We start from the raw sequence: 20,115 nt of genomic DNA on the forward strand, positions 1-20,115 counted from the left end.
CTCAGCAACAGCTTTAAAGATTGGCTTTTATTTTTCATAAATATAAATGGGGCGTTCTCTATGATTTATGGCTATTAAGAAATATGCTTCTATTTATGATCTCATCAATATTCAATATATTTTCATTCTTTAATAAATGGTTTGACACTTGGACCTTGGCCTTTCTCTAGGATTTATGGCAATCGGTTAAACACTTTTTATATCGATTGCATTTCTGTACTAAAAATATATTCGGATGATTTTTTTTTGCTCATAATCATAATCTATAGTTGACATATGTGCCAGGTATGCGATAAGATAAACAATCTCTTCATCAAATAACTTTGGCCCAGGGTTGACAAGTTTGCTTTCCTCTTGTTTGTATTATGAGCTCATTGGAAATGGTTGAAGAGGGCTTGATGTTTTCTGTTAAAGAACAAGTCGTGATGTAGAATAATATATATAGAGGTATATATGCTCGATATTTTCTTGACTGCCTATCTAGGCCCTTCCCTTTTAACAACATAGATATAGATCCCAACGCAAACACAGCTAATGCTTACACCACAGGTCTGCTTTTCAGGGTATCTTCAAGTCAATCACTTTTAACTCGAGCACACTCTTAGGCATTTTTGTATGTTATCAGACTTAAGCTTTAGTACAACAGCAGAAATGATAACGATAAATGGAATTCACCATACGCAGAAGCTCAAAGAAGAACTCAGCCAAGAATTCGTTTTTGCCACTTTCGTTTTTTCGTCGCTTTTTACTTTGCTTTAATAGGTATTTGAATTGCCCACTCGCTCTCGGCATCTGATAAAAAAAGCTTTGTTACGCCCAAAAAACAGTAAAGAATGTCGAGGCAGTGATCAAACGGCGCGGACAGTGCAAGCAACTTGGCGAAAACTCTGTCGAAAATCGAACCTAGTGTGCGTCGCTCTATAAAATCGAAAAATTATATTTATACACATATATACAGAAAAATATATATAATTTGTATATATTTTTGAATGCTTTGGCTATAGCTGTCAGTTAAAATTTGCTGTGTGCTGATGCGTGTGTGCATGTGATATACAATTCAGATCAGAACACCAAAATCATGGAATATAACAGTATATTACGTTCGAATTTCTCGCGCAATGAATATAAACGTTATATATCGTTTGAACGTCAATCTTTGGGTAGGTTGAACTTGAACCATCTTTTCTAAATAAGTATATTCATAGATTAGTCATACTTCAAATTACACAATGTCTACCCTTATCTTTGATATACTAGCCTAACAAATACTTTTCAAATAGTCGCTGTCAACATAATGTTATACAGCAGATCTAGGTATATATATATAAATATTCTACAAATACGTGACTTATAAATCAGTGTTAACTCTCTTTATATTTCGTGATATTATTTTTGTTATTGTGCACTATACAAAAGCTCAAATATTACGTAATCTGTGGAATTGTCAAGTTGATAAAAAAGAGGAAAAATATGGGAACTCATTTTTTACTGTTGTTGCTATATATTAATTGCTGATAACAGGGCCATATTACGGCATAGACCGGAATGTTATACATAGTTGTTTTTCTTGCCGATTTTCCATGCCCTAATCTACGGTCTTCGGCTCTCTCATAGTGTTAAAATAAGGCCATTGACTAATACTCGAATAGTATGGTGACAAGGTTTGCTTTAGGAAATAGGTATGACGCTGCTCATTAGATCATCTAAGTAGTAGTTGAATGAGTTGCTTTGGCAGATGTGCATATGTCTATAAATTAGAATCGTAGAACTTAAAGAAATAACAATTGAAAATAATTTGCTGATGAAAATTTAAGCAATGAATAATCACTTGAGATAATTTCTAATAGCTACACCCATGCCACACATTTCTTGCCAAATTTGGCAATATTTTTATGGAACACCTCTACCAATAAACGAGTCAATATTTTACTAAAGTCGCGCCCACAAACGCGCAGCGAATCATATGAATGTATAATGTCCAAAACAGTTGGAAAGTCACCTAAATTAGCTTACAGTTTGAGATGCGTTAAGCCAAATTGGAGGCTGATTGTTTTGATAGACTTCAAATTGTTCTGGATTTTGTAAGAAATATTCCTCAAATACTATAAAAGAAACCTTCTTGCATTAAAATAGGCCTAAGAAAGATTTCGTTCCTAAATTTTAACTTGTTTGTAAATCAATTTTATAAAACAGATATTTCACTTGTGAGACGACAGTGAAAATGTCTTAGCTCGAACAAGGGCATTCATTGAACCAATCCCGTATGCTCACAAATTATCTGCTTTACCTGTAAGCAGATACTTTCATATATATAATTGATATACATACAAACTTGTGTAAATATGTACGTATATGTGTGTATACAAGCTAATGCCCATTAATTACTTTGACTTGCGATAAGTGGCAAAAAAAAAAAAAAACAAACAACAGAAAATACTGTGTTGAGGACTGTTCTTATCGAACCGATGCACAGAGCTGTGCGTACTTATTGGTACCAAGAGGCCAATGGTTCAAAAATATGCCATTGGGCATAACAAACAAACGAAATACACTGTTTGAGAGTGAAAATGGGGTAGAAAAGCTTTCACAGGACTGTAAGCTACGTCTACAAATCGTTTGGCTGCATTAAGGCAGAATTGTTGTTTGATGCATTTTTAGAGGCGTATTTGCATTTAATAATTGGTTATATACTTTGTAGGGGCGTACCTCTAATCTTTATTCTCACAGTAGTTCAACAATTACTCTAAGATGATATATACTAAACCTCCCTATCATACATACAAATACATATTTATTTAAAATATAAAATCTCTGCAAATTTGAAAACCAATCAACTCATTTGACCACCTTGTTAACAGTGTATAAACACGCTGCTTTGCATATATTACCTCGCTAAACGATTTCTGCACTTGCAGGGCTTTTGCTCTTGCTTTTATTTATGTTGTTTATGTTCGACCGTGTGCTAATCCATGTTTCCCACTTATGTTTTGCATTTCTTATAGCATCACAATATGAGCCCGGTGGCTATTCATCGCTGCAAGCGTCGTCCTCCAGCCGCGGCTCCACAACCAACATGACGCAGCGCGATGGCATCATGAAGTTTGAGAATGATCGTATTAAGACGCTGCAGGAGGAGCGTTTACACATCCAAAAGAAGACCTTTACAAAATGGATGAATTCGTTTCTGATCAAGGTAAGTTTTGGTTTTTGACTGCGAAGCGAAGCTTTCACAAAACAAGAGAATGCATTTTATTTTAAATATCATTCTAGGCCAAAATGGAGGTCGAAGACCTATTCACAGATCTAGCCGATGGCATTAAGCTGCTCAAGCTGCTGGAGATCATATCGTCGGAGAAACTGGGCAAGCCGAATAGCGGACGTATGCGTGTACATAAAATCGAAAATGTCAACAAGAGTCTGGCATTCTTGCACACCAAGGTACGTGTGAAAGAGATGTGTGACAGAGAGTGCGACAGAAAGAGAGAGAGAGAGAGAGATAAAGGCCTACGCATTTGTAGAAAGTGCAAGTCTCTTGAGGCAGCTGCGCGTGGCCTGTTGCGTGCTTTGTTTGCTACATGAGTGAGCCATCATACAAAAAAAGTCACTTTAGATGCGCGACTGCATAAACCGCCAAAAGCTGCATAACTAACAAATATATGTGTATATGTATTGGTGTATATACATATATATTTAATTACCTTTGCTGGCAATTTTGTAAAATATTTGCATACTTTCTAATGCGCAGGCTGCACATTTATATGTATATATATTTTTTATTTAGTTAGTTTCATTAATTTATATATTTTCTTGAGTTACTTTGCTTACGTTGAGTTTTTGTTGTTTCGCGCTTTTCGTGTCGGCGCATTTTCCGCACACTTTCTTTGCTTGAATTTGATTTTAATTGTGTGTGCAGGCAGGCAGGCAAATGGAATCCATAGATGTAGCCCCCAAGTGCATATACTCTGTCTCTACGCCTCTCTCTCCCCCTCTCTCTCGCTCTCTTTTGTACTCACTCTCTATTTCGCTTTTACTTGCCCGCAGCTTAGCGTGCGACATAGTTTCGCTTGGGGGTCTAGCTTCTAGTACGTGTCTCTTGCTATAAGACTAATCTAATTAGAAACAATGGTGCTTTTAATGCACATTAAATGCATGTAATTTGTACCAATTGCGACAACAACAACATCACAGCAGCAGCAGCAACAGCAATAGCAGCAGCAGCAGCAACACCAACAACAATGACACTGTGCACACGTCTGTGTCTTAGGCACTTTGTTTGACATAGTGAAAGTTGTTGATTTTTATTGTTGTTTGTAAATACCCTGTAGTCATTCGAATGTGTAAGCTAGGCCATATAGTTAGGAAATTAAATTGATCACGATCAAGTTTATTGCCTTTGTCGTTGCTCGATAAGCAGAAACAAAGACCTTTCTGTATACTTCTCATATTTATTTAATGTCTGTAATTTGGTAGATGAATATACCATAAATTTCCTTCTTCGTTTTCTATATAAAAACAATATTAAATATTAAAAATTAAGCTTCATCGTTCTAAGTACCAGGAAAAATGTGTAAAAGATTCCATTTTGGAAGAGACCAAAAAAGAGGTGGAGCTTTAAACCTTACTCTCATTTCCTGCTCTTCTTCACTTTCTCCCCCTTTGGTACTCTTTGCTTTCGTTTTCCTTAAACTTTTACTCTCACATACTTTCTCAGTACATCATGGCTCACAGTCAGGCATTCCCTATTATATCATTTACTTTTGTTTTGGGGCTTGCCTTTTGGATTTTGTGACATCGGCATTTATTGCATTTTAATTGGTTTTTCAGCTTGAAGAAGCTCGAAAACAAAAAGTAAAACGACATTTAACGCACAGCTGAGCGAGCATTTAGTTAAGGATCTTATGTGGCTACCACACACACACATGCACACAAACACACTCACTCACTCACACATACCATTCCAAAGACCCGCCGCCAATGGAACGTACAATCGGTCAAATAAATTCTTTCAACTTCAGCTCCAGTCCGCTTAGCCATTAATCAACTTTTTAAAAAGCGACTAAAAGCTGCGTTTTTCTTCTTTTGTTTTTTTTTTCGTTCGTATTTAATTTTATGTATGCGATAAAGATCAGTCGTAACTTATGCTTTCTTCGCCTATTTCTATTTATCTGTGCCTACCTGTTCACGCCATGACCTACTATATATATATGAATATATATGTATATGTATGCATATATATATATATATATACAAATGAACCTGAGACTGAGGTCAAACACCTTCGCTCTGATAATGCGTGACTTGTGGGCCACACAAAAGAGCGGCTCAAGTTTTGTTTTTGCTTTTGGTTCACTTGTTGGCAGCTTTGTGAAACGCGTAACTCGAGATGTGCAGACCCCCGCCATACCTGCATACCTGTCCCACCTGTAATAGAATGCTAATGCAATTGTATATCATTTCTCTTTAACGACGACAACTACAACAACGACAACAACAACAATAGGTACGCTTGGAGTCCATTGGTGCTGAGGACATTGTCGATGGTAATCCCAGATTGATCTTGGGTCTCATTTGGACCATCATTTTGCGTTTCCAAATTCAGGAAATCGTCATCGATGTTGTAAGTTGAATGTAAAAAAAACTCAAGAATCAATTTAATAGTAATATATATATATTTTTTATAGGATGAGGAAAACGAATCCAGTGAGAAACGTTCAGCCAAAGATGCGCTTTTATTGTGGTGTCAACGTAAGACACATGGTTATCCGGGCGTTAATATACAGGACTTTACATCATCTTGGCGTTCTGGCCTGGGTTTCAATGCGCTCATTCACTCGCATCGACCCGATCTGTTCGAATATAGCACCATTGTCAACTCAAAGAATTCCAATTTGGATAATTTGAATCATGCATTCGATACGGCCGCCAATGAATTGGGCATACCAAGGTAAATGGGCCTATATATAAATATTACTGCTATTTATTACTATTTCCACTCTTTTCTATTAGTCTGCTCGATGCGGAGGATATTGATTCAGCGCGACCGGATGAGAAATCGATCTTGACCTATGTGGCCTCATACTATCACACGTTTGCGCGCATGAAGAACGAGCAGAAGAGTGGCAAGCGTATAGCCAATGTAAGTAGGCAGAGAAGACACACCTTGTAATGGGTACTGGGTCTGCTGGGGTTTGGTTGACACTCAGGGTCGGGGGCATAGACAGTAAAAATATAAAACTCTTTGCATGGGTGCTGCAGCGTAACGTGCAAGCTAATCTGGTTAACGCTCTACTTGGCATCCGATCGGGTTGGGTCTAGAAAGTTGTTTAACCGCTCTCTTTACTACCTTCTTCGTCAAATTCAGATTGTGGGCCAGCTAATGGATGCCGATCGCAAGAAGATGCACTATGAACGCCTGACCACAAATCTGCTCAGCTGGATAAGGCAACGAATAATAGAGCTGGAGCAGCGTGATTTTCCCAACTCATTGGAGGGCATACAGCGTGAATTGTTGGCCTTTAAGGAGTATCGCACCATTGAAAAGCCACCCAAGTGAGTAGACGGAAAGACTATTCTATATATAATATCTAAACTAAATATATATCTATGTCAACAGATACAAGGAGCGCAGCGAGATTGAGGCTTTATTCTTCACAATTAACACACTGCTAAAGGCTTTGAATCAGCCAGCCTATAATCCACAAGACGGGCAGCTGGTCAACGACATAGAGAAGGCCTGGCAGATACTGGAGTATGCCGAGCACAATCGCGAGGTTGCTCTGCGTGAAGAGCTGCTGCGTCAAGAGAAGCTGGAACAGCTGAATTACAAATTCGAAAAGAAATCCGTGCTGCGTGAGGGTTATCTGAAGGAAATGATTCAAGTATTGTCCGATCCGCGCTATTTGCGCCAAGTGGATGCTACGCTGAAGAAACATGAGGCCATCTCTGCTGATATTCTGGCGCGCGTTGAACGCTTCAACGATCTAACGGCCATGGCCGATGAGCTGGAGAAGGAGAACTATCACGGCAAGGAGCGTGTGAAGCGTCGTGAGCAGGAGGTCATGGATAAGTGGCGTAAATTGTTGGAGCTGCTCGAGAATCAACGGCTGAACCTTTCGCAAATGAGCAATCTGATGAATCTGCTGCGTGAGATCGCCAGCACGACGGAATCAGTGCGTGAGCTGCAGCAGCAGTTCGCCTCCGAGGATGTGGGTCCACATCTATTGGGTGTCGAGGAGCTGCTGCAGGCCCATTCTCTGCAGGAGCTGCAGGTGAACACTTATGGTGAGACGCTCAAGCGCTTCAATCGTCAGGCTTTGCCCTACAAGAGCTCCGAGCACAAGGATGCCGCCATATTAGCCCAGCGGCTGGGTCAGCTGGAGGAGGCTTTTGCCGATCTGTTGAAACTATCCGCACAGCGTCGTGCGCGTCTCGAGGAGGCGCGTAACTTCCATCACTTCATGGAGGACTATGACAACGAGGAGAGCTGGCTGGTGGACAAACAGCGTATCTGCAAGACCGGCATTACGGCCAAGGACTTACGAGCTGTGCTCTCGCTACAGCAGAAGCATAAGGCGCTGGAGGATGAGATCAAATCACGTAAACCGAAGTCATCGCAAATGTCGGATGCAGGTAAGCGTCTGATTGGCGAACAACATCCGCGTGCGAGTGAGATTAAGAGCCGCATTGATTCCCTGGCGGAGCATTGGCAGGCTCTCGAATCGCTTGTGGATCTGCGACGTCGCCAGCTCGAGGATGCCGCCGAGGCCTATCAATTCTATACGGATGCCAACGAAGCCGAATCCTGGTTGAATGAGAAAATGGCTCTGGTTAACTCCAAAGATTATGGCAACGATGAACCCTCAGCGCAGGCGCTGCTGCAGCGCCATCGCGATCTGCAGGGTGAGCTGAATGCCTATTCTGGCGATATCCTCAATCTAAACCAGCAGGCAGATAAGTTGATCAAGGCGGGCATTTGCACATTGGACCTGACAGCAGCCGAGCCGGAGCTGCCAGAAGTCGAGCAAGAGGAGTGGGTCAATGAGACCCGACTGGTGCCCAAGGAAGTTTGGGAAGATGAGTGGGTCGAGAAGCTGGAGCACAAGAAGGTAACCGAAACCAAAATGCTGCCACACGTGCGTTCGCTCTTCCCCTTCGAGGGCCAGGGCATGAAAATGGACAAGGGCGAGGTCATGCTGCTCAAGTCAAAGACCAACGATGATTGGTGGTGTGTGCGCAAGGAGAATGGCCACGAGGGCTTCGTGCCGGCGAACTATGTGCGTGAGATCGAAGCACGTCCCGTTGCCTGCATTGTGCCCAAGGCCGAGAAGGTCAAGAGTTTGCAGAAGGTCAAGAAGACCATACTCGTACGTCAAGTGGTGCCCGTGAAGCGTATACGTCCAGTGGTTGTGGCGCCCAAGCCTCTGGTGCAGCGTCGCACCTCGAATCAGAGCATCAACGAGAATGCGGATAGCGTGGAGAAGCGCCAGCAACGCGTCAATGCTACCTACGATGAGCTGCAAGAGATGGCACAGAAGCGCCATGCGCTTCTCGAAGACTCCATCCATTTGTTTGGCTTCTATCGTGAATGCGATGATTTCGAGAAATGGATGAAGGAGAAGGAGCGCATGATCAAGACGGACGATGCCGATGGCGTGGAAAATGCCAAGCGCAAGTTTGAGAAGTTCATAACCGATCTGTCGGCCGCCTCAAAGCGCGTCGAGGAAATCGATGGAGCCGTGAATACCTTCCGTCGTCAGGGTCACTCGCAGCTGGACAAGATTATTGGGCGTCAACGTCAAATTCATCAAATCTGGCAGCGTTTGAACAATGCCAAGGCACAGCGCGAGAAGAGTCTGGAGGGCGCTTCCAGTGTGGAGCTATTCAATCGCACCTGCGACGAGGCCAAGGTCTGGATGAGCGAAAAGATGCTCCAACTAGACACGGCTGTCATCACTCCTGACCTAAAAACCGTGCAAGCGCTGCAGCGTCGCCATCAGAATCTGGAGCGCGAACTGGCGCCCGTGGAGGATAAGGTGAACCGTGTCACCTACCTGGGAAATTCGGTGAAGAACGCCTACCCTGCAGAGCGTGACAATGTTAATGCTCGCCAGCAGGAGGTGCAGGACATGTGGCAACAGGTTCAGTTGCGCGGCAGCGAGTTGCGTGCACGCATCGAGAGCGAAGTGGGCCAACAAATCTTCAACAACAGCGCTAAGACTTTGTTAGCATGGATTGATTCCGTTAAGGATCAGCTGAATGCCGACGAGTCTGCGAGAGATGTGGAAACAGCAAATAATTTGCTGAAGAAGCACAATGATCTGGGCGATGATATCAAGGCACATGACAACGAGTTTGTTGAGGTTATCCAACTGGGAAAACAGCTCTCAGATGGCAAACCTAACATGGCAGAGACAGTGCAGCTAATCGAGCGTCTGAGGGCTGAACAGGATGCCATTCATCGTGGCTGGAGCGAGAAGCAAAAGTGGCTGCTGCAGTGCGTCGAGCTGCAGATGTTCAATCGTGAAGCGGACAAAATTGATGCCACCACCAAGAGTCACGAAGCATTCCTTGAGTACAACAATCTGGGCGTAAGTTAAAAACTCTCAAATCACGTCACCATAATAGATGAATGTTCCTTTGCTTACAGTCCTCACTGGATGAGGTGGAAGCCATACTCAAGCGTCATCTGGACTTTGAGAAGAGCCTAATGGCACAGGACAAGATACTGAAGGGCTTCTCTGACAATGCAGATAAACTAATTGCCAATGACCACTACGATGCCAAGTAGTAAGTGACTTTATAGTAATACTTGACTTTCGCATCTATAACATTCTCTTCATTGCCTCTTTTAGCATCTCCGATCGTCGTAATCAGGTGCTGGGCAAGCGCAAGGCTGTTAAGGATCGCGCCTTTGACCGCAAACGTTTGCTGCAAGCCTCCAAGGACTATCACAAGTTTGCTGCCGAGGCGGATGATCTGAAAGTCTGGCTGCAGGACAAGACCAAAATCGCTGGCGATGAAAGCTATCGCGATCTGAGCAATCTGCCACGCAAGCTGCAGAAGCACAAAGCCTTTGAGCGTGAGCTGCGTGCCAACGAGGGCCAGTTGCGCAATGTAATCAAAGACGCACAGGCCCTGATTCAGGCCGAGAATCGTGTGCCCGAGGTGGAACATCGTGTGGCCGATTTGAACAAGAAATGGAAGGATCTGTTAGCACTCTCTGAGGACAAGGGTCGTAAGCTGGAGCAGGCTGCCTCGCAACGTGAGCACAACCGTGCCATCGAGGATGCCAAGAAGAAGGTAGACGAGCTGGATTCGGCGCTCAAGAGCAAAGATGTGGGCAACGATTTGCGTAGCTGCAAAGATCTGATTAATAAGCATCAAATGCTCGAATCGGAGATAACCATTTGGGATCAGAAGGTTGCGGAGCTGGTCTCCACGGGTGATGACATGGCTCACGAGGGTCACTTCAACGCCAAGAACATCGAGGACGAGACCAAGGAGCTGCAGCAACGGTTCAAGGATCTACGCGATCCCACACAGAAGCGTCGGGAAAAGCTGGAGGAGAGTCTGAACTTCCACAAATTTGTCTTTGAATTGGATGCTGAATTCCAATGGATCAACGATCATCTGCCCGCAGCCAAGTCGAATGAATTGGGCCACAATCTGCATCAAGCGCAATCGCTGTACAAGAAACACAAAAAACTGGAGGCAGAGATTAAGGGTCATCAGAGCATGATCAATAAGGCGCTGCTGGCGGGCCAAGCTCTTGTTGCCCAAGAGCATCCCGAGCAACAGAATGTGGAGGCTTTGTGCAAACAGCTGGAGGAGGCTTGGCAAGATCTGAATCTGCATTGTGGTGAACGTACACGCAAGCTTGAAATGTCCCTGAAAGCACAGCAATATCTGTTCGATGCCGGCGAGATTGAGTCCTGGTTGGGCGAACGCAACAATGCGCTGCGTTCTACCGAATATGGTAGAGATCGCGATTCGGCTGCCAAGTTGCTAACCAAACACAAGACCATCGAACTGGAGTTGGACACATATTCGGGCATTGTCACCGAAATGGGACACACATGTGCCGCCATGGTGGCTGCCAACCATCCCGATAGTAAAGTGCTTAAAGCCAAGCAGCAGCTTATTGAGAAGATGCTCAAATCTCTACACAAATTGGCCTCACAGCGACAGATGCGTCTGATGGAGAGTCTGTCCAAGCACGAGTATTTCTTAGAGTCGGACGAGGTGGAGCAATGGATCAGGGAGCAAGAGCAAACAGCTTCTTCAGAGGATTACGGCCAGGACTTTGAGCATTTGCAGCTGTTGCAGAATAAATTTGATGATGTCAAGCATCGCGTTGAGGTTGGCGCTGATCGTGTCGATCAGTGCGAGCTGCTGGCAAGGAAGCTCATCGATACGGAAAGCTCCTATGCCAATGAGGTGGAAAAGAGACAGGAACAACTGAGGTAAGCTCGCACACCACTTAGCTATGCAATTATTTACTTAATATTGCTTCCTTCTGCTTCCTTTAGAACGTCCTGGGACAATCTCTTGAAGCTGCTCAAACAACGCGAACAAAAACTGCATGCTGCTGGCGAGATCCATCGTTTCCATCGCGATGTCGCTGAAGCGCTCTTCCGCATCCAAGACAAGAATGCCGCACTTTCTTCCGAGTTGGGCAAGGACTTGAACTCGGCGCTAGCTCTGCTACGCAAGCACGAAGGTTTCGAGAATGATCTGGTTGCGCTGGAGGCTCAGCTACAAATGCTGGTTGAGGATTCGGTGCGCCTACAAGCCAAATATCCTTCGAATGCGGCAGCCATTGCTCAGCAACAGGATAAGGTGGTGGCCGCCTGGAATGATCTGAAGGAGCGCTCAACGGCACGTGGTGATCGTTTGGCTGCCAGCTCCGATTTGCAAACATTCCTCACAGATGTGCGCGACATTGTGTCCTGGTCGGCGAATCTGCGTGCCGCCCTGCAAGCTGAGGAGCACGTGAGTGATGCAGCAGGCGCCACGGCGCTGAAGATACAGCACGATGCGATCTATGGCGAGATTGAGGCACGTGAGGACAAATTCCGATACCTAAACGAGCTCAGCGATTCCATGGTCCAAACGGGACACTATGCGGCCGCCGATGTGGAGGAAAAGTGTGCGGCTATGTTGGATGAACGACAGAAGCTGCATGCAGCCTGGAACAAGAAGAAGATTATGCTGGAGCAGAAAATCGATTTGTTCTGCTTCCTGCGCGATGCCAAACAAATCGATAATCTATCCAGCTCACAGCAAGCGGCACTCAGCAGCTCCGATTTCGGTCAAACTGTGGAGGATGTTCAGAACCAGATCAAGAAGCACGACGAGTTCGAGCGTGTCATTCAGACTCAAGAGGAGAAGGTAGCATTGCTGCAAGAACATGGACGCAAGCTAATAGAGCAGCGCCACTACGATAGCGCCAATATACAGACGATACTGCAAGGTGTCCTGGCGCGTCGCCAAAAGGTAAAGGATTTGTGCGCTGTGCGTCGTTACAAGCTGGAGGATGCTTTGCTGTATGCCAAGTTTGTGCGTGATTGCGCCGAAGCCGAGTCATGGATCAATGAGAAGCAAAAGAAATTGGAAGCGGATGCGGCCAACTATGCCGAGGTCACCAATCTGGATGAGAAGATCAAGAAGTTGCAAAAGCATCAGGCCTTCCAGGCCGAAGTGGCTGCCAATCAGGGTCGCATCAAGGAGATCCAAGACACAGGCGTCATACTGCTAAGCAAGCAGCACGAATCCTCGCCAGAAATCAAGCAAGCCATTGAACGCGTGGTGGCTGCCTGGCAGGGTCTGCTCGCCGAGCTGGATCAGCGTGGACGCGGCCTCGAGGAGGCCCAAGACATACTGGAGTTCAACAATCAGCTGGACAAGATCGAAGCCTGGATACGTGACAAGGAAATGATGGTGCAGGCCAGCGACACGGGCCGCGATCTGGAGCACTGCAATGCACTGATGCGTAAACTGGACGACGTCGACTCGGACATGCGTGTGGATGATCAGCGTGTTAAGCACATTAATCTATTGGCTGATAAGCTGATCAACCAGGCACAGCTGCCAGAGGATACGCAGAGTGTGGACAAGCGCCGGCGCGACTTCAATCACAATTGGCGCCAGCTTCAGGGTGCACTGAACGCCTATCGTGCGCTGCTCGGAGGAGCCAATGAAATCCATGTGTTCAATCGCGACGTGGACGATACGGCGGAACGAATTGCCGAGAAGGCGCTGGCCATGAGCTCCGCAGACACGGGCCGTGATTTGGCCGCTGTCGAAGCACTGATCCGTCGCGAGGAAGCGCTGGAGCGTGACATGTCCGCTGTGAAGCAGAAGATTGATGAGCATGAGGCCGCCGCCGAGTATCTTATTCGTAAATACCCCGAACGTGCTGAGGTTATTGAGCGCAAGCTTCAAGAGCTGCACAAGTCCTGGGGCAATCTGCAGAGTCTATCGGTGAAGCGGCAGAGTGTGCTGAACGAAGCCTTTTTGGTGCACAAGTTTGTCTCGGACGTAAGGGAGCTGGAGCTGTGGGTCAATGATATGGTGAAGAAAATGAATGCGACCCAAGCGCCATCCACGATCAACGACTGCGAAACGCAGCTTGAGCTGCACCAGGAGCGCAAAGTGGAGATCGATGGACGTGATCTGGCTTTCGTGGCACTGAAGCAGCACGGAGAGCAGCTTATCAGCCAGACCAAGCAATCGGAGAGTGTGAAGCAGTATCTGCAAGCCCTGGAGGAGTTGCATCAGACGCTGCACGAGGCATGGAGTGAACGGGCACGTGACCTCACCGAAGCCCATCAGCTGCAGTTGTTCAAGGCTCAGGTGGAACAGGTGGAGATCTGGCTGGCCAACAAGGAGGCTTTCCTGAACAACGATGATCTAGGCGATTCCTACACCGCTGTGGAACGTTTGCTTAAAAAGCACGATGCCTTTGAGAAGCTGCTCGATGCAGATCATGTGGATGCCTTGCAAAAGTTTGCCAACAGCATACTGGAGGGTAACCCGAAGGATGGGGATCTGATTAGTGAGAAGTTGGCCTATGTGCTGCGCCGCAAAAAGAAGCTATTGGAGCAGTCAGCCGAGCGTAAGAATCGTCTCATGCAGTCATTGCAGCTGCAGGAGTTCCTGCGCAGTCTCTATGAGATTGACCGCTGGCTGGTGCAGAAGCTACAGGTGGCGCTGGATGAGAATTACCGTGAGCCAAGCAATTTGCAAAGTAAAATTCAGAAGCACACGGCATTTGATTCCGAGTTGTTGAGCAATTCGCCACGAGTGCAGGCCGTCATCAGTGAGGGCGAGCGCTTGATTAAGGGTGAGCACTTTGCTAAGGATGAGATTGCGCAACAGGTGCAACTGCTGGAGGGCGACTGGGCCAAGCTGAAGGCCGCGTCCAAAGCCAAGAAGGAGAAGCTACAGCAGGCATATGAAGCACTGGCCTTCAATCGCAGCGTCGATGAGTTCAACAACTGGATGGATGATGTGGAGGCGCAGCTGTCTAGTGAGGACTACGGTAAGGATTTGGCCACGGTTAGCAATCTGCTGAAGAAGCACGAACGGCTCGAGGCCGATGTAGCGCACCATAACGAGCTGTCCGATCAGCTGAAGGTCATGGACGAAAAGTTCTTCCAGATGGATCATTTCCTCAAACACGAAATCCACGAGCGTGCAATGGCTGCCATCAAGCGCTACAATACGCTGCATGAACCGATTACCATAAGGCGCGAGAACCTCGAGGATTCGCTCAGTCTGCAGCAGTTCCTGCGCGATGCCGAAGATGAGCTCCAATGGCTGGCCGAGAAGCAGCTAATTGCTGGCTCTCAGGATCTGGGCAGCAGTCTGTTGGCCGTGCAAGGTCTGCAGAAGAAGCACAATGCCCTGGAGGCAGAGCTAACATCACAGGAGCCATTGATCCAGGCGCTACTGCAGCGTGGCCAGCAAATGATACGCGACAATCACTTTGCCAGCGAGCAGATACAATACAAATCGGAGCTGCTGCAGAAGCAACTCGTGCAGTTGCGAGATTTGGCTGCAATCAGGCGTCTGCGTCTGTTGGATGCCGTCGAGAGTCAACTGTTCTATGTGGAGGCCAACGAGGCGGATGCCTGGATGCGTGAGAAGCGACCGATTTTGGCCAGCAGCGACTACGGACGTGATGAAATCTCCGTGCAGACACATCAGAAGAAACTGGAGGTGTTGCAGCGCGAGCTGACCTCCTTCAAGCCTTCCATCGACAAGGTGAACAAGCTGGCAACGGGCCTCATTGAACGCAATCACTTTGACAGCGCCAATATACAGGAGAAGAACGGCGCCATCACGCAGCAGTATGCGGAGCTGCTGCGTCTGGCCAAGGATCGTGAGCTACGCCTCACCGAATGCAAGAAGCTCTTTGAATACCTGCGTGAAACGGAGGAGCTCCACGAATGGGTGGGCGATCAAATGACTGTCACTGCCAGCGAGGACTATGGTGAGGATGTGGAGCACGTGGAGCAATTGATGCTAGCCTTTGAGTCCTTTGTGTCCAATCTGAATGCCAATGAAGCACGTGTTGAGGCATGTCTGGAGCGGGGCGATCGCCTCATACAGGAAAACAATCCGTATCGCAATTCCATCAAGGCCAAGCGCGATGAAACGAAACAGTTGTGGGATGAGCTCAAGGATTTGGTGAATGCACGCCAAGATGCGCTTGCTGGAGCCAAACAGGTGCATGTCTACGATCGCGTGGCTGATGAGACCATCTCGCTGATAAACGAGAAGGATGCCTCGCTCATCTCTGAAGATTATGGACAGGACTTGGAGAGCATCCAAGCGCTGGGACGCAAGCATCAAGTATTTGAGAGCGAACTTGTAGCCATCAAGGAGCAGGTCGATTCAGTGCTAGCCGAAGCTGTTAAGCTAGGCGAGATTTATCCCGACGCACGCGAGCATATCGAGGTGAAGCGCGATGAGACAGTTGAGGCCTGGACAGATCTCAAGGAGAAGACAAACGCACGCAAGAGCAAGCTGAATCAGGCTGAACAGCTGCAATCGTACTTCGACGAGTATCGTGATCTGATTGCCTGGATCAATGAGATGCTGGCCAAGATCACGGCTCCGGAGCTGGCCACCAGTGTGGCCGGTGCGGAGTTGTTGCTGGCCAGTATTAAGGACCATCATGCCGAGATCCGTGCACGTGACGAAACCTTTGCCAACTTTACGGCCAACGGACAGAAGCTGATCAAGGAGAAGCACTTCCTTGCCCATGAGGTGGAGGATAAGATAAAGGTGCTGAAGTCCCGTCATGATCTGCTCGAGCATACGCTACAGCAACGTAAGGAGATCTACGAGCTTAATCTGGATACACAGTTGTTCCTTAAGGATGCCGAGATCCTGGAGCAATGGATCAGCAGTCGCGAGCCACAGCTGAAGGATGCCAAGCTGGGTGACTCAATACCTCAGGTGGAGGATTTGTTGCGACGTCACGAGGACTTCGAGAAGACTGTGGCCGCCCAAGAGGAGAAATTCCAGGCGATTAAACGCATTACGCTGCTCGAACAGCGTTTCCGCAAGCAACTGGAGAACGAGAAACTGGCCAAGCAGAAGGAGAAGGAACGTCTTGAAAAGGAACGCCTTGAGCAGCTCAAGCAAAAGGAGCTGCAGCGTCTTAACGATGAACGTCGTCGCGCCGAGAAGCAACAGGAGCATCGCAACAATGCCGCTGCCCAAGAGAAGACGCCCATTTTCTCCACGCCCATGGTGACGATCGGCGGTGGCAGCAACAGCAGTATCAGTGCACCAGGTAGTGCCGCCCAGTCGCCAGCTATATCACAAACACAGCTGCGTCCACCCTTCCAAGATCAGCATCTGGAAGAGCATCTGAACCTGCAGAAGAGCAGCTCCAGTGGCATCTTCGGCGATCGATTGAGACGTGGCTCGGCCGATGCCAATGTGAAACGTGCCGAGAGCATGAAGGTTCAGCCCAAGCAAGCGAAACGTACGCCATCCTTTACTACGCGTCGTCGTGCCCAATCCTTCCGCAAGAACCAAAAGGGCGAGGGGTTCGATTTGCCGCCCGTCGAGATTCAAGGCATGCTTGAGCGTAAGCATGGACTGCAATCTGGTGGCAAAAAGGCACCCGTACGCTCCTGGAAGCAGTTCCATACAGTGCTGTGCGGTCAATTGGTGTGCTTCTTCAAGGACGAGAATGATTTCTTGCAGCAGAAGACGGCCACGGCGCCAGTTAATATACTGGGTGCCAAGTGCGAGCGTGCCGATGACTACACAAAGAAGAAGTACGTCTTCCGCCTAAAGCTGCCCGACGGCTCCGAATTCCTTTTCGAGGCACCATCACTGGACATTATGAACGATTGGGTACGCAAGATATCCTTCCATGCTAGTCTGCCACCAAATCTACAGCTGCTGAGCTACGACGAATCGATGAAGGTGAGTTTGAATGAGATAATGAATAGCAAATACCTTGATTGATTAACCATTTTGTTTCTCTCACTTACAGCAACAATCGAGCAGCTCGCCGGACATCAAGGTGAGCAGCAATATGGACTCGCCCGTTAGCTCGCGCAACTCCTCGCCAGACTCACAGCGTCGCTCCAGCAGTGGCCATACGTTAGACACACCCACGCCCCAAATGGCCTTCCTGCAGCGTCAAATGCAACAGCAACAGTTACAGCAGCAGCAACAACAACAACAACAACAGCAGCAGCAGCAACAGCCCCAGCCCAGTTCACCCACATCCGCTTTCGATCAGAAGCCACCGATACCACCACGAGGAGCACCACCTGTGGCCAGTCAACGTCAAAGCCAAGAGAATTTGGTAATGCTGCGCAATCGTCAAAGTTCCAGCAATGGTAAATAGCTGAAAGTTATTAACTGTATAATAGACTAACTAATGGTATCCTCTACAGATCTTACCGATGGCCGATCCGCCACGCTTCCCGCCCAGAATGGCAATAGCCGAGATGACAGTGGCGTTCTAATGCGTAACAGTGAATCCAGACAGTCGGGTAAGTAGTCCAAGGGTTATTCACCCACTGTAGTTAACCTTGTAGTTAACTGCATTTCGCTATTTGTGTTTGTACCACACACACACACTCCCACACACACAACCACATATACCTCATTGTAAACAACGTGTCCCTTTCCAAAAACTCGTCGCGTATACATATAAATTAGATAATCCGCCGCCATTGCCAACAACGATGCCGCCATTGGGCAGCAGTCATCCACATAGCCATCAGTCGCCACATGCGGCGCAGGTGCAACAACGCATCAATGCATTTAATGCAGCAGCCAATCAGCAGCAACAGCAACAACCCGACTACTACAGCAACAACATTGCACGACAACAGCAGCAGCAGCAGTTCTTGGCATCACCACAGAGAGTGCCCTCTGGACGTATCGATTCGACGCGTAAATTCATTGAGATGGAGGCGCATGCGCCAGGCAATAGCTACTGTCATAGCCACAGTAGCAGCAGCAGCAGCAGCAACAACAACAATAACAACAACAATGGCCACAGTAGCAACAGCAGCACGACAAAGCGAACGATTAACTACTCGAGCAGCAATGCGAGCAGCAATGGCAACGGTAATATTCACAACTCAACAACAACTACGACAACAACAACAACGATACAGCAGCAACAACATGCTACAAGCAGTCGCACGGTTTGGCACCTAACGAGCTCATCACCAACATCATCAACAAAATCATCATCGGGCTCCGTTGAGCATAATAATGCCATCAGTAATCCAAGCTATATGGGTCTACATTTAAATAACAATAACGACGGAATCGGTACACAAACAGAGTTATCCTAATATAAATAAGGCTTGCCTCTATATACATATATGTATCCTAGTTATACTTGAATGCGAACTGTAGCGGTTTTTGGTACTTTATCTCTCTGTCTTTCTCTTCTTTTATTTTTTCTCTTTGATTTGCATGCCAACAAATTATATATATAAATGTGAAGGTTCAACTGTAAAGCCGGTGAAAATAACGCGTCGATCCTATTTGCGCACGAGTTTGCAAAGTATACTTAAATTACAATCTCTGTCTCTATATATATATATATATGTATCTTTATCTCTTTTTACATTATATGCACGCACACTCACACACTATTTTATGTTAACAATCACATATGCTCTTTTAAGTTTGCATGCCCACTGATTCTCAGCCTTCTCAATTCGCATTTGCTAATGATCTCTTTATCTGTACTTTATGCACACAGGTTGGGGCAATTCGCGCTTTGAGAGCAACCGACCCGTTTCGCTGCAACCCGACTCGATAAGCTATACGCGCGCATCAGCGGAAAGTTCGAGCGAGAGCGAGGCTCAGTCCATTTCCTCCGTTTCCGGTGTGAAGGGCAGCAGCAGCAGCACCAGCAAGAGCAAAGACGAGCGTCGCAGCGGCATGTTCCGCATCTTTGGACGCAAGGGCGGTGACAAGGAGAAGGAGAAAGACAAGGACAAACGCCGTTCGAGTCAAACGCCGCCACAGTGAAGCAAAATTAAACAATTAAATTCCAACTAAGCTTAAAGGAAATTTCTTATTGGACAATTGCATTGGAGAGTTGAGCGTCAATTGTTTTTGTATTTTTTATAGACATATATAAATGATAAACAATATATTTAATACTTAATCCATACATTACGACACAGTAAACAAAATTCGAAACAAAACGCAAAATCGTAAATAAAAATAAAATTGCAAAATTGTGCACTAATATGTGTCTTGTAACGCTGAATGAAAAGTATAAACAATTATAATATTAAACAGTCAATGTTTTAAATGCATTATAAAAGAAAATGTAATTGTAAGTTTGTTCGTTGTATGCTTATACCTAAATATAATTTTCGTAAAAAAAGATAAAAAAGAGAGTAAACAAAACCAATAAAAATTATTATATTATATGTGAAACAAAAAGAAGATTAGAATTTATATGGCTGGGCTAACCTTATAGCTATGAATTATATTAAAATTCACAATGGAGATTTATTGATTGAAATTGGAATGTCGAAGAGTAGTTTTTAAAAAGAATTAAATATTGCAGATTGGACAGCTTTGGTGTTTTCTTATATTTTT

The 20,115-nt window shown here is 46.2% G+C and overlaps 1 protein-coding gene across 10 annotated transcripts in view; it reads left to right on the forward strand.

Annotated features, from left to right (window-relative positions):
• Positions 1-20,089, forward strand: part of kst (spectrin beta chain, non-erythrocytic 5 kst) — a 37,915-nt gene extending 17,826 nt beyond the window's left edge. For 6 of the 10 annotated variants that reach the window (XM_089468959.1, XM_089468961.1, XM_089468964.1 and 3 more), the window contains exons 3-16: positions 3,003-3,193; positions 3,271-3,438; positions 5,501-5,617; positions 5,682-5,944; positions 6,007-6,136; positions 6,362-6,549; positions 6,614-9,587; positions 9,647-9,786; positions 9,852-11,462; positions 11,529-17,451; positions 17,522-17,873; positions 17,931-18,029; positions 18,199-18,822; positions 19,262-20,089. In XM_089468959.1, coding sequence (XP_089325085.1) covers positions 3,074-3,193; positions 3,271-3,438; positions 5,501-5,617; positions 5,682-5,944; positions 6,007-6,136; positions 6,362-6,549; positions 6,614-9,587; positions 9,647-9,786; positions 9,852-11,462; positions 11,529-17,451; positions 17,522-17,873; positions 17,931-18,029; positions 18,199-18,822; positions 19,262-19,533 — 12,981 coding nt within the window. In that variant the 5' untranslated portion in view covers positions 3,003-3,073 and the 3' untranslated portion in view covers positions 19,534-20,089. Of the gene's footprint in view, positions 1-779; positions 1,161-3,002; positions 3,194-3,270; positions 3,439-5,500; positions 5,618-5,681; positions 5,945-6,006; positions 6,137-6,361; positions 6,550-6,613; positions 9,588-9,646; positions 9,787-9,851; positions 11,463-11,528; positions 17,452-17,521; positions 17,874-17,930; positions 18,030-18,198; positions 18,823-19,000; positions 19,061-19,261 lie in introns of those variants that run through there. The other 4 variants (XM_018007401.2, XM_018007404.2, XM_018007405.2 and 1 more) reach the window with 4 other exon arrangements.
• The last annotated feature ends 26 nt before the right edge of the window (positions 20,090-20,115 follow it).

Source organism: Drosophila arizonae, chromosome 4, assembly GCF_054131065.1.
Source record: "Drosophila arizonae isolate 15081-1271.41 chromosome 4, UAZ_ARI_1.0, whole genome shotgun sequence".
Lineage (NCBI taxonomy): Eukaryota > Metazoa > Arthropoda > Insecta > Diptera > Drosophilidae > Drosophila > Drosophila arizonae.